General features: G+C 48.2%; 1 protein-coding gene across 4 annotated transcripts in view; it reads right to left on the bottom strand.

Moving 5' to 3' along the window:
- CEACAM20 (CEA cell adhesion molecule 20) overlaps positions 1-13,907 on the bottom strand; it is a 22,418-nt gene extending 8,511 nt beyond the window's left edge. For 2 of the 4 annotated variants that reach the window (XM_032262728.1, XM_032262729.1), the window contains exons 1-6: positions 13,484-13,907; positions 10,003-10,149; positions 8,892-9,167; positions 7,847-8,128; positions 5,966-6,244; positions 2,924-3,202 (exon numbers count right to left, since the gene is read on the bottom strand). In XM_032262728.1, the coding sequence (XP_032118619.1) occupies positions 2,924-3,202; positions 5,966-6,244; positions 7,847-8,128; positions 8,892-9,167; positions 10,003-10,149; positions 13,484-13,535 (1,315 nt within the window). In that variant the 5' untranslated portion in view covers positions 13,536-13,907. The remainder of the gene's footprint in view (positions 1-2,923; positions 3,203-5,965; positions 6,245-7,846; positions 8,129-8,891; positions 9,168-10,002; positions 10,150-13,483) is intronic. The other 2 variants (XM_032262726.1, XM_032262727.1) reach the window with 1 other exon arrangement.
- Positions 13,908-15,132: the final 1,225 nt, after the last annotated feature.

The following is a 15,132-nucleotide window of genomic DNA, read 5'->3' as shown; positions in this document are numbered from 1 at the left end:
TCCTTTCTTTCCTCTTTCTTTCTCTCTCCCTCCCTTCCTTCCTTTCTTTTCTTTCTCTTTCCCCTTCCTTCCTTTCTTCCTTCCCTCCCTCTTTCTTTCTTCCTCTCTTTTTCTCTCTCTCTCTTTCTTTCTTTCATTTCTTTCGTTTCTTTTGTTTCTTTCTTTCTTTCTTTCGAGATGGAGTCTCACTCTGTCACCCAGGCTGGAGTGCAAGCACAATCTTGGCTCACTGCAACCTCCACCCACCGGTTCAAGCAATTCTGCTTCAGCCTCCCAAGTAGCTGGAATTACAGGCATGCACTGCCACATCAGGCTAATTTTGTTGTTGTTGTATTTTTAGTAGAGACTGGGTTTTATGATGTTGGCCAGGCTGGTCTTGAACTCCTGACCTCAGGTGATCCCCCCGCCTTGGCCTCCCAAACTGCTGGGATTATAAGCATGATCCATAGTGCCTAGCCACATCTCCATTTCTTTATATGTTGAGCAATGATAAGAATTCCAAACTTTATAGACTTTAAAAAAAATTTTTTGAGGCATGATCTTGGCTCACTGCAACTTCTGCCTTCTCTGAAACCACTGCAGCCTTGCTGCCTCCCAACCAATTCTTTTGTATCAGCCTCCCAAGTAGTGTGATTACAGGCGCCCACCACCACGCCCGGCTAATTTTTAGAGACAGGGATGCACCATGTTGCCAGGCTGGTCTTGAACTCTTGACCTTATGTGATCCACCTGGTTCACCCTTCCAAAGTGCTGGGATTACAGGCGTGAGCCACTGTGCCCAGCCTCTACACTTTTTAAGGGATTAATGAGAGCATATATAAAACTACCAGCACATCTGATACATGGCAGATGCTTGACAAATGATGATGATGATGATGATAGAAGCTGCTATCTAGCAAGCTACAGCACCAAGAGCCCTACATAGATTATCTCATTCAAATCCTACAATATCCCCACGAGCATCAACTGTACTCACTGCTTCCTCCCCTGAGCTCCATTGCTCCATCTATCCTATCAAATGGTCTTAACAAGACCACAAGATTGTTCTGAAGATTAAATGAGGTAATTTGGAAGTTGATGTAAATGATGTCCTAGGCTTAGTGAACAACTTGAGGACCTGGTTTCAAACCCTGATGACAGGATTTGAGTCTCAAGGTCTGTTTCCCTTCCTGTACAATGAATAAACCAACAGGCTCACCTCAAAACTGGCTAACAGAGAGTACCCAAGAAGTGTTTATTGATATTATATATGAGAAAGTTGGATTCAGACAAGTGGCACAGGTTCAATAAATAATGATAATGATGTATTGATTTATTATCATTATTTTAGGCTTGGTGTGGTGGCTCAAGCCTGTAATCTCAGCACTTTGAGAGGCGAAGCGGGAGGATTACTTGAGCCCAGGAGTTTGAGACCAGCCTGTGCAACATAGGGAGGCCCCATCTCTACAAAAAATAAAAACAAAAAATTAGCTGTGTGTGGTGGCACACACCTGTAGTTCCAGCTACTCAGGAGGCTGAGATGGGAGGATGACTTGAGCCTGGGAGGTTGAGGCTTCAGTGACCCATGATCGTGCCACTGCACTCCAGCCTGGGTGACAGAGTGAGACCGTCTCAACAAAAAAAAAAAGGAATAATTTTGTTTGTTTAACAAGTGCAATATGCCAAGCACTGCCCTAAGAACTTCACAAATGTTAACCCGTCTTCAACAACCCTAAGAAACAAGCAGAAGTATTATGTTTTACATATAATAAGTCAGAGGCCCAGAGAGGGAAAGTAACTTGCCCAAGGTCACACAGCTAATAAGCATTGGAGAAGGATGTGAACCCTGGTGAACAGTAACACTGTTGTCTTCTCAAGAACTAAAGACAGGCCAGGTGCAGTGGCTCATGCCTGTAATCCCAGCACTTTGGGAAGCTGAGGCGGGTGGATCACGAGGTCAGGAGATCAAGACCATCCTGGCCAACATGGTGAAACCCTGTCTCTACTAAAAATACAAAAAATTTGCTGGGCGTGGTGGCAAGCACCTGTAGTCCCAGCTACTTGGGAGGCTGAGGCAGGAGAATTGCTTGAACCCGGGAGGCAGAGATTACAGTGAGCCGAGATCACACCACTGTACTCCAGCCTGGCAACAGAGTGAGACTTCATCTCAAAAAAAAAAAAAAAAAAAAACTAAACTAAAGATAGAGATACAGGGACTCCCTGCCAGTCATGCCCAGTTGTTATTAACATCATTTCTGATTCTCCATATAGCTCAGTCCTTCCCTCCCTGGGTATGTCCCCGACTCATCGTCCTTCTAAACAACTCTGAAAGATAGGCATCACAATATGGTTTGGCTTTGTCCCCACTCAAATCTCATCTTGAATTGCAGCTCCCATAATTCCCATGTGTTGTAGGTGGGACCCGGTGGGAGATAATTGAATCATGGGGGCAGTTCCCCCATACTGTTCTCATGGTAGGGAATAAGTCTCACGAGATCTGATGATTTTATAAAGGGTTTCCCCTTTCACTTGGTTCCCATTCTCTCTTGTCTGCCGCCATGTGAGACATGCCGTTCGCCTTCCGCCATGGTTGTGTGGCCTTCCTAGCCACATGGAACTTTTCTTTATAAATTACCCAGTCTTGGGCATGTCTTTACCAGCAGTATGAAAATGGACTAAAACACATCACAGACCCAATTTACAAGTAAGCAAACTGAGGCTTAGAACAGCCTGGAGAGTTTTCCAGGGAACACAGCAGGAAGTGGATGTTCTGTGTTCCCCTGAGCATGAGGGGTTGGGATTCAACAGCTGTGGATTGAGAACCTGTTTAGGCAGTGTGGAGACTGCCATACTCCAGCCCTTGGTGGGGATAGACTAGGTGGCCAGGACCAGCATCAGGAAAGGCCCCTTGGGTCCCAGGAGAAGGCAACCCTGAGAGACTCACCTACCACCTTGACTAGGACAGAAGCGGAGCGGGCCAGGCCAGTGAGCGGGTTGGAGGCTGTGCAGTTGTAGATCCCGTCGTGTTCCCAGGTCAGAGCCCTGATGATCAGCTGCTCTCCCATGTGCTCCCCAGTGGAGTGTTCAAGAGTCCAGCGATACTCAGCGCTTGGCTTGGACTCGGCCCAACACTGCAGGGTCAGGCTGGAGTTGAGCTCTGCCTTGATGGTGCTGACCACCTCAGACGCTGACTCCTTGGTGATGTTCACTCGGTCAGGACCATCTGTGTGCAAAGCCAAACATAAGGCACGCTGGCCCCCATCGGCAAGTCATCCCACTCTGCCCCACTCAATTTCACCTTGGAATTCCTCCTAAGCTGTCTGACAAGCAGAGTTTGCTCCACAACACTGGGGGTGGAGGAGATTGAAACAAAAACAAAAAAAGCCAAAAACTCTGCCTTTGCAAAAGCGAGTTTAAATAAGTATTCTAAGTCACCCAGGCATCAGAAATTGTTGCTCAGCCAAGCACAGTAGCTCACACCTGTAATCCCAGCACTCTGGGAGGCCGAGGTAGGTGGATGTCAGGGTGGAACTCCTGCGGCCAGGAGTTTAAGACCAGCCTGGCCAACATGGCGAGTCCCATCTCTACTGAAAAAAGAAAAATAAAATTAGCTGGGTGTGGTGGCACATACTTGTAATCACAACTACTCAGGTGGCTAAGAATAGCTTGAACCTGGGAGGCCAAAGTTGCAGTAAGCCAAGATTGCACCCCTGCACTCCAGCCTAGATGACAGAGTGAGACTATCTCAAAAAAAAAAAAAAAAAAAGAAAGAAAGAAAGAAAAACAATAGAAATTGTTGCTGTGTCCTGTGCACATAATCCCTAACTTCTAACTTCTAGTACTGTGTATTCTCAATGGTATAAGTTTTATTTGTAATGTCAGAGGGGATCATTGTCACTTTTCTCTTCTACCACATACAAGAAGGAAACAAATGAAAGGAGCTGTTGGATTTCTCATATAAATTAAAAGAGTTTGGGCCTGGGACTACGGTTCATGCCTGTAGTCCCAGCGCTTTGGGAGGGTGAGGCAGGGAGATTGCTTGAGCTCAGGACGAGCTCAACACCAGCCTAGGCAAAATAGTAAGACCTTGTCTCTATTTTTTTAAAAACCTAAAAGAGTTTGAGAGTCATACTTTATTTAAATTAATGTAAAATACTGGAAAGGATGCAAAAGGTCACTAATCGAGACATGCTAGAAGGGGAGGAATACCCTATCTCTGCTCCCTCCTAAACATCCTTTGAACCTGTTCATTTCTCCTCATTATAACCCCATGGCCACTTAGATCCCTCACCTGCATCCCAGCCCCTCCTGGTCTCCCCATCCCAGGTTCATCCTCCACACAGCAGCCAGAAAAGTCTTCCTATGTACTAAATTGTCACTATCCCTCCAGTGTTCAGAACCCTCTGTGACTCCCCAGTGCCCTTGGGACAAAGCCTATGGCTGATGAGGCCATTTATAATTTGACTCTTACAGACCCCTCTAGCCCCACCACCTCCCCACCCCTCCTGCTCTCATTCAGGAATTAAATCTCACTTGGAGATTCTATCCCTGTTATACTCTCTCTCCCCTTAAAGCCATTGCATACTCTTCCTGCTGCCTGGAATGCTCTTCCCTGACTCTGCTCTAACCAACCTACTCCTACTCATCCTTCAGCTCTCACGGTGGACATTCCCACTCATGATGACCCTTTGCAACATCCCCCAGATGGAGGCTTCCTTTGGGCTCCCCAGACCATCCCTTTGTCTCCCGAGGCACCATTTATCATGCTGTGTTTTATTTGCCTACTTAGTGACCTCCCCATCCCCAGCAGCCTGTGAGAGCCGAAAATCATGGCAAGTATCAGATGCCCAACACGTTGCTTAGCACAGAGACAGCACAAAATCAATATTTTTGGTTTAATGACTGAATTGAGAAGGAAAGAGGAGAGAGCAACAGAGAAGGGGAAAGAGGAGCAAAGACATATACTTAATAACCCCTACCTCTGTGTTCCCTGCTACTTCGCATGTACAAAAGTGCACTCCCCCGTTCTCTCCCTGCAGAAACCTCTTCTCCCCCAATCTTCTCCATCTTGGTTCATGACTCCTACATCCTTTCAGTGGTTCAGGCAATAAACCTTAAGAGTCATTCTCAACTCCTTTCCTTCTCTTTCACCTAATATCAGTCAGCAGCATATTCAAAATACATCTACAGTACACCCATTTCTCATCACCCGACAGTTGCTACTCTGGTTCACCCCATTATCTTTCGTCGGGCAATTGTTGCCACCAGGAGAAGCTCTTCAGAGACCTCCAATGGCAGAAATGTAATTGACCAAGGGCCCAAGTGCTGTGCCCCCAAATCCGCTCCCAGTCTTCCCACAGGCTGCACCCTGCCATTACCTCGATACATCCAGGAAACTAAGGCAGGCCCCTTCCTGGGAGACATGGAAGGTCCCAGCAGCCTTGATGGGTGTTCCTTCAGCTGCATGGTTACCCAGGTGTGTCCATTCAAGTCTCTGTCCCTCTCCCTATCACTCGGGGTCACATTTGCATCTCAGTCTCCCAGTCTGATGGCTCTCCCAGCCTTCCTACAGCAGCCTCCCTAGTTATCCTCACAGGCACATTTCCCCTGATAAAACCCTTGCACAAATAATCCTGTTAATCCCATCTTGGGGCCTGCTTCTCCAAGGATCCGGACAAATACAACTCCTTCTCTCACTTTTCCTGTCTCCGGCTTCTATGTTTGCCTCCCTGTAGACAAGGGCCAGTGAGAAACTGTGAAAGCCTAAATCTGGTGCTGTCCCTAAACCTTATTACCTACTTCTCTGTTTATGGTCTGGCGTCTACACTAGAACATAAGCCGCCTGAGGGCAGGCACTTGGCTTTGTCCAGTGCCCAGATTCATGCCTGACGCAGAGCAGGAGCTCAATAATCATGACATGAACTAATGGAAGGAAGAACTTAGAGAGGCAGGGAGAAGGGGAAGGGCCAGGTTCCAGGTGACTCACAGTTGATGGTGAGCTCAAGGGGCTCACTCCGGGCCTGGCTGCCCCAGTTCCAGACCTCACAGGCATAGGGCCCTGTGTCGTTCCGCTGGGGGCCATGGATGGTCAGGGTCCTGTTGTCAGCCGACAGCTCCAGGTGCTCACTGGGCAGGAGGGGCTGGCCACTCAGGAACCACTGGACATTCACCCTCTCATGGTCAGTTTGGCAGGTCAGGGCCACAGACCTGGCATTCTCCACAAGGTCTGGGCTTGAAGACATGACTTGAGGTGTGGTCAGTGTTTCTGGAAACAGATGGAGATACAGGATCAAGTTCAGGGAGACTTCCCCCGTCTCCTGCCTATGTGGGGCCCACAAGGTTTTTCCAAGTGTGTGTGTGGGTGTGTGATTTGCATATGACTGGTGTATGGGGTACATATATGTCTTCGGTGGATGAATGTGTGTTGTGTGATTATTATGTGAATATGCAATGGGTTGTGTGCATAGTGTGTGGTGTTTGTGTGTTTTGCATCTCTTCTGTGTGTTGGGTGTATGTGTTGAACGTGAAGTATATGTGTGGTACACATATGCACTTTGTATGTGAGCATATGTTATATGTATATATTTTTTGTATATGAGTGTGTATTCTGTGTCTGTGGTATTGTTTGTGTTATGTATTTGTGTTTTGTATATATGCTCTGTGTCTCTGCTGCATGTGGTATGTGTATGCATTTTGTGTGTGCATTGTGTTTCTGTTGTATATATATATGTGTTAAGGATGTTGAATGTATGGTATGTGGTGTGTTTTTCATGTTGTACGTCTTGAGTGTCTGTGATGTTGGATGGTTGTAATGTTTAGTGGGTGCTGAGTGTCTGTGATGTGTTGTGTGTGTCCACTGGTGCATATTAAGTGTATATATATTTTATGTGACTGTGTCATGTATCTGTGATCTTGTTTGTTGGTAGATGTATGTGAGATATGTGTGTCTGTATTTTGTATGTCATGTGTTGTATGTGTGTAAACATATTGTGTATATGCGTTGTGGGTTTGTGTGTATGTGCTGTGGGTTTGTGTGTGTGTTGTATGTCTGATGTGTTATGTACTTTGTGAGTTGAACACCTTTGATGTGTGCATGCTATATGTGTGTATGTTTTGTGTGAGTGTGTGTCGTATATGTGTTGTGAATATGTGTGAGCATTTTGTATGTGTTGTGGGTTTGTGTGTGTGTGTTGTGGGTTTGTGTGTATGCGTTGTATGTCTGATGTGTTATGTACTTTGTGATGAATGAGTTGTACACCTCTGTTGTGTGCATGCTATATGTCTGTATGTTTTGTGTGAGTGTGTGCTGTATGTCTGTGGTATTACATGGTATGTGTATGTGGTATTGCAAGGTATGAGTTATGTTTACTGGGTGTATTGTATGTGAGTGTGCTGTGCATGTGGGGTTATCTGTGTGTGAGTGTTGTGTTAGTGTTTTTAAATGTAGACAGTTAACCCCCCCCACCTCCAGAGAATCAAATCATGGGCACCCCCTAGAGAGCCACCAGGGTCTTGTGCAGGATGTTCCAAGCCAGGAGCCAGTGTGCCCAGCCTTCCTTGCAGTTGGAACCCTGCTCAGCCACCAGCTACATTGAAAATCCCCCTGGGTCCTCCTCAAACTCTGGGGTATTAGAGTAGCTCAGTGGCTCTTTAAGAGTTCAAGATTCCTTCAAAAATCTGATGACAATCCTTGACCTTGTCTCTAGAACACAGCACAAATATCTTGCATGCAACTCAATACCATGCAGAAATTACTCCCTCACACAGTATCCAAAGGCCCCGGATTAAGAACTCCTAGATCCTTCTGACGTGGCAACTGTCTAACTCTCAGAAGAACGAAGGAGAGGAACCAGGAAAGGATACTCACCAAGGACTTGGACCTTCAGAGTACCCAGGCGGGACAGGTGGGTGGCAGCGTTGGACACCAAGCACCTGTACAGGCCCTCATGTTCTCTGGACACAGCATGGATGGTGAATGTTCTCATGGTGGGAGACAGATTGGAGGAATCAGGGAGAAACCACATATAGGAAGGGGGTGGATGAGACTTTGTTTCCACCAAGAAGGTCACGTTGGAGCCCTCCATCACCTCAACCACCTCCCCACTGGCAACACCAGACTCCAATTTGATTTCAACAGGGTCAGGACCATCTGAGAGGACAGGAACAATTACAGCAGTGACAATAGCATCAGCTACAAGTCTCTTACGGATGTCTTTAGTGGATCAATAAATACTATATTTCCCTCCTCCCCACTCAAAGGCTATATCCATTACAAAGGAGGTACAGCAGTCAGATGGAGATGAAATGTCAGCCTCATCTCAGAGTAAAGCAAGATTGAAAGACACATCTGAAGTATGCCAACTGACTGGATATGGTAGCTCACACCTGTAATCCCAGCACTGTGGGAGGCTGAGGCAAGAGGATTGCTTGGAGCAAGGAGTTTAAGACCAGTCAGGGCAGCATAGCAAGATGCCATCTCTACAAAAAGTTTAAAAATTAGCCAGTTGCAATGGCTCATGCCTGTAGTCCCAGCTTCTCAGGAGGCTCACTACTCAGGAGGATCACTGAGCTATGTCTGCACCACTGCACTCCAGCCTGGACAACAGAGCGAGATCTTGTCTCGAATGAAGGAATGAATGAATGAATGAATAAATAAATAAAGTGAGCCAGCTAACTCTCTGCTCACCCCTATCCAGGCAAGGTTTTGGATCAAACGTCTGAGGTTTGGGAGCTCAATTTTTAGACACTTTAAGTTGGAGGTTTCCAGTAGAATCCAAGTAGAGATGTTAAATAGTTACATGTCTGAAGTTCAAAGGTAGACAAGTCCACATCTGGGTGGTATTGCGAGACTGAACGAGGCACTAAGGAAATGAATGTTGGTGAAGGATTGGAAAGAATGGAAGGGGACTCACAATTCACATCCAAGAAGGTGGGGTCGCTGCTCTCACTCCCAGAGGCATCTTGAGCTTCACATTGGTAGGTCCCTGAGTCCTCCCTCTGGACAATGAGGATGGTGAGGCTCTTGCCATCCTTGGACAGCTGCATACGCTCATGGAATATGAGGGGGAGGTTGTTGGAAACCCAGTGGATGGTAATGTTGACATCGTTGGTGTTGCAATAGAAGGTCACCATTTCCTTCTGCTCTATGGCAGTGCCCGAGCTGACCTCAATGGTGGGCTTGGCCAGCCCTGAAGGCAAGAGACAGAGACAGAGGCAGAGACACGGGTAGAGGAAGAACAAGCAAGACATAGTTACAGAGGGACCCAGAGAAACAGGACTAGATTGGAATTGCCAGAAGACACACTGGAGTTGGCTGCCTGGGCTTAAGTGCTGGATCTAGTGCTTATCATACGTGTCATCTAGGGCAAGTTACTTCCCCTCTCCAAGCCCCATTGAAAGCCATTGTGCAAGTGAGTCAGAGGGTCTGGGACCTGACAAGGAGCCATTCAATGTCAGCTGCAACAACAATCAAGCCTGCCACATGGGTGCCGGCAAGGACCCCTACCCACTCTTTCTTTATTGAAACAGAGTTTCATTCTGTCACCGAGGCTGGAGGGCAGTGGTGCAATCACGGCTCATGGCAGCCTTGACCTCATGGGCTCAAGCGATCCTCCTACCTCAGCCTCCCAATAGCTGGGACTACAGGTGTGCACTACCATACCTGGCAATTTTTTTTTTTTTTGTAGACATGGGGTCTCCCTATGTTGCCCAGGTGGGTCACAAACTCCTGAGTTCAAGTAATCCACCCACCTCAGCCTCCCAAAGTGCTGGAATGACAGGTGTAAGGACCTGCACCCAGAGCCCCTGCCCACTTTTTAGCTAACTTTGCCCACCCCAGCCATGACAACCACAACCCTCCCCCTTTACCTCCCCACCCCTGGCATAGATGGCTGAACCAGTCGTTGCCACACCCTGGCTGAGCCAATCAGATTTGTCCTCTTGGGACTTTGGGCATGAGGCCCAGATGGTGGATCTCCAAGGAGGCAGAGATCAGAATGGCCATCTTGTTTTCAGGGCCCACACCTCTGGATCTGCCGTGAGTCTGGGGTGTCCTGGGGGTCCCAGACATGGATAGAACAACATCCTTCTCACTTTGTATGGCGTCACGTCGGTTGGCATTGAAGGTGAACTGGGCTGCAGCTGGAGGACTCCATATGGTCCAAAGCGAGGCTAGAAGGAGAGAGAGGAGACATTCGGGGAGGGAGAGGTGTGTTGGGGGGTGCCCGGTTAGGGTCTTCAGAAGCAGAAGGAATTCTGAGGTCAAAGAGCTGGCATCCCACCCATAGAGACTTGAGTCCTACTCGTTACTTACCAGCTACATGACTTGCGTCATGTTTGTCTGTGTGGTTTCTATTTGTGTGTGTGTTTTTGTTTTTGTTTTTTGAGGCAGAGTCTGGCTCTGTTGCCCAGGCTGGAATGCGGTGGCACAATCTCAGCTCACCACAACCTCCACCTCCTAGGTTCAAGGGATTCTCCAGCCTCAGCCTCCTGAGTAGCTGGGATTACAGGCACAGGCCACCACACCCAGATAATTTTTGTATTGTTAGTAGAGATGGGGGTTCACCAAGTTGCCAAGGCTGGTCTCCGACTCCTGACCTCAAGTGATCCGCCTCCTCGGCCTCCCAAAGTGCCGGGTTACAGGCGTGAGCCGCCACGCCCAGCTGCAGCATGTTTTTGTCCTCACTGAGCCTCAGTCTCCTCAGCTATAAAATGGGAATACTATCACCTGCATCCTAGGGTTGTGGTGGGGGTGGTAATGAATATTGGCAAACATTAACTGGGCCCTCTAATAGTCACGGTGTTCTCTTCAGTGATGTGGCCTCTACTGGAGACACAAGATGGCTTCCCCATTCCACATAGAGGGAAACTGATGCTCAGAGAGGTGACATCACTCACTGACAATAAGTCAGTATTGTCAGTGGCAGAAGCTGAACTTGAACCTGGCCTGCCAGGGCCTGAAGACTGCTCTCAACACTGTAATTCCTCCTGTCAGCCCAGAAGTGGCCACAGACCCAACCCTTGATTCACAGGTACTTCTACTGTGATCTTGGTGTGAAATACTGACTTTTGTCACTTCCTCAGACTTGCCCTCAGGCAAGATTTCACTTGCATGGGGAGGAAAGAGGAACAAGATAGCAGAAGCTTCTAGTTTTCAGCCAGGTGTGTGGCTCATGCCTGTAACCTCAGTTCTTTGGAGGCTGAAGTGGGAGAATCACTTGGGCTAAGGAATTTGAGACCAGCCTGGACAACAGAGCAAGATCCCGGATCAAAAAATAATAATAATGCAAACGAAAGAACTAGTTCCCAGTTTTCCATTTGGTCATTCTGCACACCATTACGGGGGCTCCAAGAGACTGTGGGATCTGGCACGGTGGATCATGCTTGTAATCCCGACACTTTGGGAGGCTGAGATGGGTGGATCACTTGAGGCCAAGGGTTTGAGACCATCCTGGTCAACATGGTGAAACCTCCGCCTCTACAAAAAATACAAACATTAGCTGGGCATGGTGACATGTGCCTGTAATCTCAGCTACTTGGGAGGCTGAGGCATGAGAATCGCTTGAACCCGAGAGGGGGAAGTTGCGGTGAGCCGAGATCGTGCCACTGCACTCCAGCCTGGGTGACAGAGCTAGCTAGACCTTGTCTCAAAAAACAAAAAAAAGAGAGAGAGAGAGAGACTGTGCCAGGGCCCAGCCTCAGCAGCCGTGCTCACATGCAACTGACCTTGTCTCTCCCATGAGCCCACTTAACACAGACGGGATACCGTGCCCCTCTGCACTCTCAAAAGGGCCGCAGTGTGGCCCAAACACTCCCATTACCTGCCAGTCAGTGAATAAGGGCACGAGCTCTTAGGAACAAATACAAACTCTGTCACTAGCCCTACTATCATGGGTAAGGGACTTTGTGAGCCTCAGTTTCTTCAACTGCAAAATGGCGAGAACAGTACAACTTAGTTCATCTGGTGGTTGTGAGGTCTGAATGAGAGATTGGATATGACATGCTTAAAACAGCTCATAGCAAATATTCAGCCACCGTGATGACGATGATGATGATGGTGGTGGTCTTGATGACAGGTTCTCATGTCTGTGGTTTCTCTGCCTCAAATGCTATTAGAGGTTAGGTCCACAGGCTCAGAGCCTGACCACCCGGATTTGAATTCCATCTTTGCCATTTATTTGGGCAAGTGATGTTCCCTATCTGAGCCTCAGTTTCCCCATTTGAAAAATGGAGGTAGTAACAGTTCTAGCCTCACTGAACTGTTGAAAGGATAAGTGGCATGACGTGAGCAAAAGCACTGATGGGAGTCTCATCATGCCCACTGAGACAAGAAGCCTCCCTCTGTGGAACGCCTGCCCTGGCCCTTTCCCTCTGGCTCTCTTCTCACAGGGTCCTGCCTTCTGTCCCACCAGGAAGAGGCAACACTTACAGAGACACCTGTGGATGTGGCTGATAACTCTCAGCCCCCCAGGATGGTCAGCCAGGAAGCGTAGGCCCAGAGAAGGAGAAGCTGGTCTCCGAGACGCAGAGCAGGACTGGGCTGAGCCCTCACCTCCGCACATGAGTTGTTGCAAAGTCATGTCTTCACTTCCAAAATACTTTTTTCATCAAAATATTCTAGTTTCTGCCTTTTGTCTCAGATGCCTTTGAGGCAGAAATTTCACATCCATCCTGATCCGTGGACCTGGCCGCTCCTGGCTGCACAGCCTCAGCCTCCCTCTTCCTGTCTCACCCCCGTCTGCTTGTCTGTCTCTGTGATGCTCCAATTCTCTCCTCATCTCTCTGAATCTAATTCTGTGTCTTTACACAGTTCTCTCCCTGTCTCTTTGTCTTCTGTCTCCCTCTCTCCTTTCTGCCTCTCCCTGTTTTTCTCACTGTATCATTTCCTTTCGTGTGTGTGTGTGTGTGTGTGTGTGTGTGTGTGTGTGTGTGTGAGAGAGAGAGAGAGAGAGAGAGAGAGAGAGTCAGTCTTGCTCTGTCATCCAGGCTGGAGTGCAGTGGCGTGATCTCGGCTCGCCGCAGCCTCCACCTTCCAGGTTCAAGTGATTCTCTGCCTCGGCCTCCTGAGTAGCTGGGATTACAGGCACCTGCCACCATGCCTGGCTAATTTTTGTATTTTTAGTAGAGAAGGGGTTTCACCATCTTGGCCAGGCTGGTCTTGAACTCCTGACCTGATGATCCACCTGCCTCAGCCTCCCCAAGTGCTGGGATTACAGCACTTGAGCCACCACACCTGGCACCCACTGGTATCATTTCTAAAATTACTTTTTCACCCTTTTTCTGTCTTTCTGTGTATCTTTCTCTCCCTGTATTTCCCTAACTCTCTTTCCCTCTTGATCTCTGGTTCTGTGGCTCTGACTCCGTCTTTGTCTCTTTCTTTCTGCGCGCGCGAGCGCGCGCGCACACACACACACACACACACACACACACACACACACACACATCACTGACAAACAGATGCATACAACTCCCCTCCACCCCCGTCTGAAAGAAGCAGGGCACTCACCTGAGAGCAGGATTCCCATCCAGTGGTATCCCCATAAGTCAGCAGGCTTCATGGGTCCTGGCACCTGACTTCAGTGTGCCAGGCTGTCTGTCCCCCTGGCTTGCACACACAGACAGTCCCAACTCCAGCTGCAGCCCCTCCACCCGCCTTCTCTCCTCTCCTGCCCTGCTACAAACTCACACACACTGAAGTAACTGTGGCTCCCAGGACAGACAGGTGTGGTGGCAGGGAAGCAACTTTGACCCTACCTCTGCCCTCCACCCCCAGAGCTCACTTTCCTTCCCTGCCCAGCGCAGAGAGCAGGAACTCCAGGAACCCTGGAGACCGGGAACTGAGATTAGGATGGTCAATAGCAAAGATAATAAAAAACAACAATGGCCCGCTTCTTGTTCCCAAGAGCTTAATAAAGCAGGCCCAGTACCAAGTTCATTGTAAACAGCCAGTAAATATTAAATGAGCTGAAATCATGTTTGTCATCTAGATCCTGGTCATAAACAAAAGCTCTGGAGTCAGACGGGCAGGGATCACAGACTGAGCAGGGCTGGGGGATCTCCAGGAGGAGCTTGATGTGGTCTTGGGGGAGGAGGCAGGGAGGGCTTCCTGGAGGAGTGGACATCTGAGCTGAAACTTAGAGAACATAGTAAAGGTTCAATAGATAAAAATTACTTTAAAAAACATCTCTATGAGCAAGACAAGCTGTTATTCTTTGAGAGTATGTATACCCAGACCCAGAAGATTTAACAGAACCTACCAGCTGAGAGAAATATCATTAATTCATGTATCCATCCATCCATTCATTTAACAAATACTCCCTGATTTCTCCTCCTCCTCCTCCTCCTCTTCTTCTTTCTTCTTCTTCCTTCTTCCTTCTTTTCTTCTTTCTTCTTCTTCCTCTTCTTTTATTTTTTTGGAGACAGTGTCTTGCTCTGTCCCCCAGGCTGGAGTGCAGTGACATGATTTCCGTTTACTGCAACCTCCACCTCCTGGGCTCAAGTGGTTCTTCTGCCTCAGCCTCCCTAGTAGCTTGGACTACAGGCATGCGCCACCACACCCAGCTAATTTTTGTATTTTTAGTAGAGACAGAATTTCACCATGTAGCCCAGGCTGGTCTTGAACTCATGAGCTCAAGTGATCTGCCTGCCTTAGCCTCCCAAAGTGCTGGGATTACAGGCATGAGCCACTGCACCCAGTCCTGAATTCTCTTCTGTGCTGACCCCTGCTCCTGGTGGTACGAGGGACACAGCACTCACCAAGATAGCCCCAAGCCTGTTCTCACAGAGAATCACAGTCCAGTGGGGGAGACAGACCTGTCCCTAGACAGTGATGAACCAGAGTGGGCAGGACTGGGATGGAGAAATTCAAAGGGGTCACCTGACTCAGCCTCAGGATCAGGGAAAGCTTCCTTGAGGAGGGGACATAGTAGCTGAAACCTGAAGGGTATAGGGATGAGCCAGAGGGAGCAGCATGTTTAAAGTTTTTGAATTTGAGGCACAGAAGAAAGGTCAGGTAGCTCTAGAATAGAGGCAGTGAGGGAGGATGGGTGATTCAATAAGAGTCTTAGAAAATTCTAGAAGTGTTACTTAGGGTATAAGGGGCAGTTTGGCATTGCAAGAAAGAAATGACTCAGCTGCCTCGTCTTGCTGCCCTGC

Source organism: Sapajus apella, unplaced genomic scaffold (assembly GCF_009761245.1).
Source record: "Sapajus apella isolate SASKATOON/1434 unplaced genomic scaffold, GSC_monkey_1.0 scaffold130, whole genome shotgun sequence".
Classification (NCBI taxonomy): Eukaryota; Metazoa; Chordata; class Mammalia; order Primates; family Cebidae; genus Sapajus; species Sapajus apella.
Note: the sequence above shows the minus strand (reverse complement) of the source record. Positions and strands in the feature narration are given on the sequence as shown.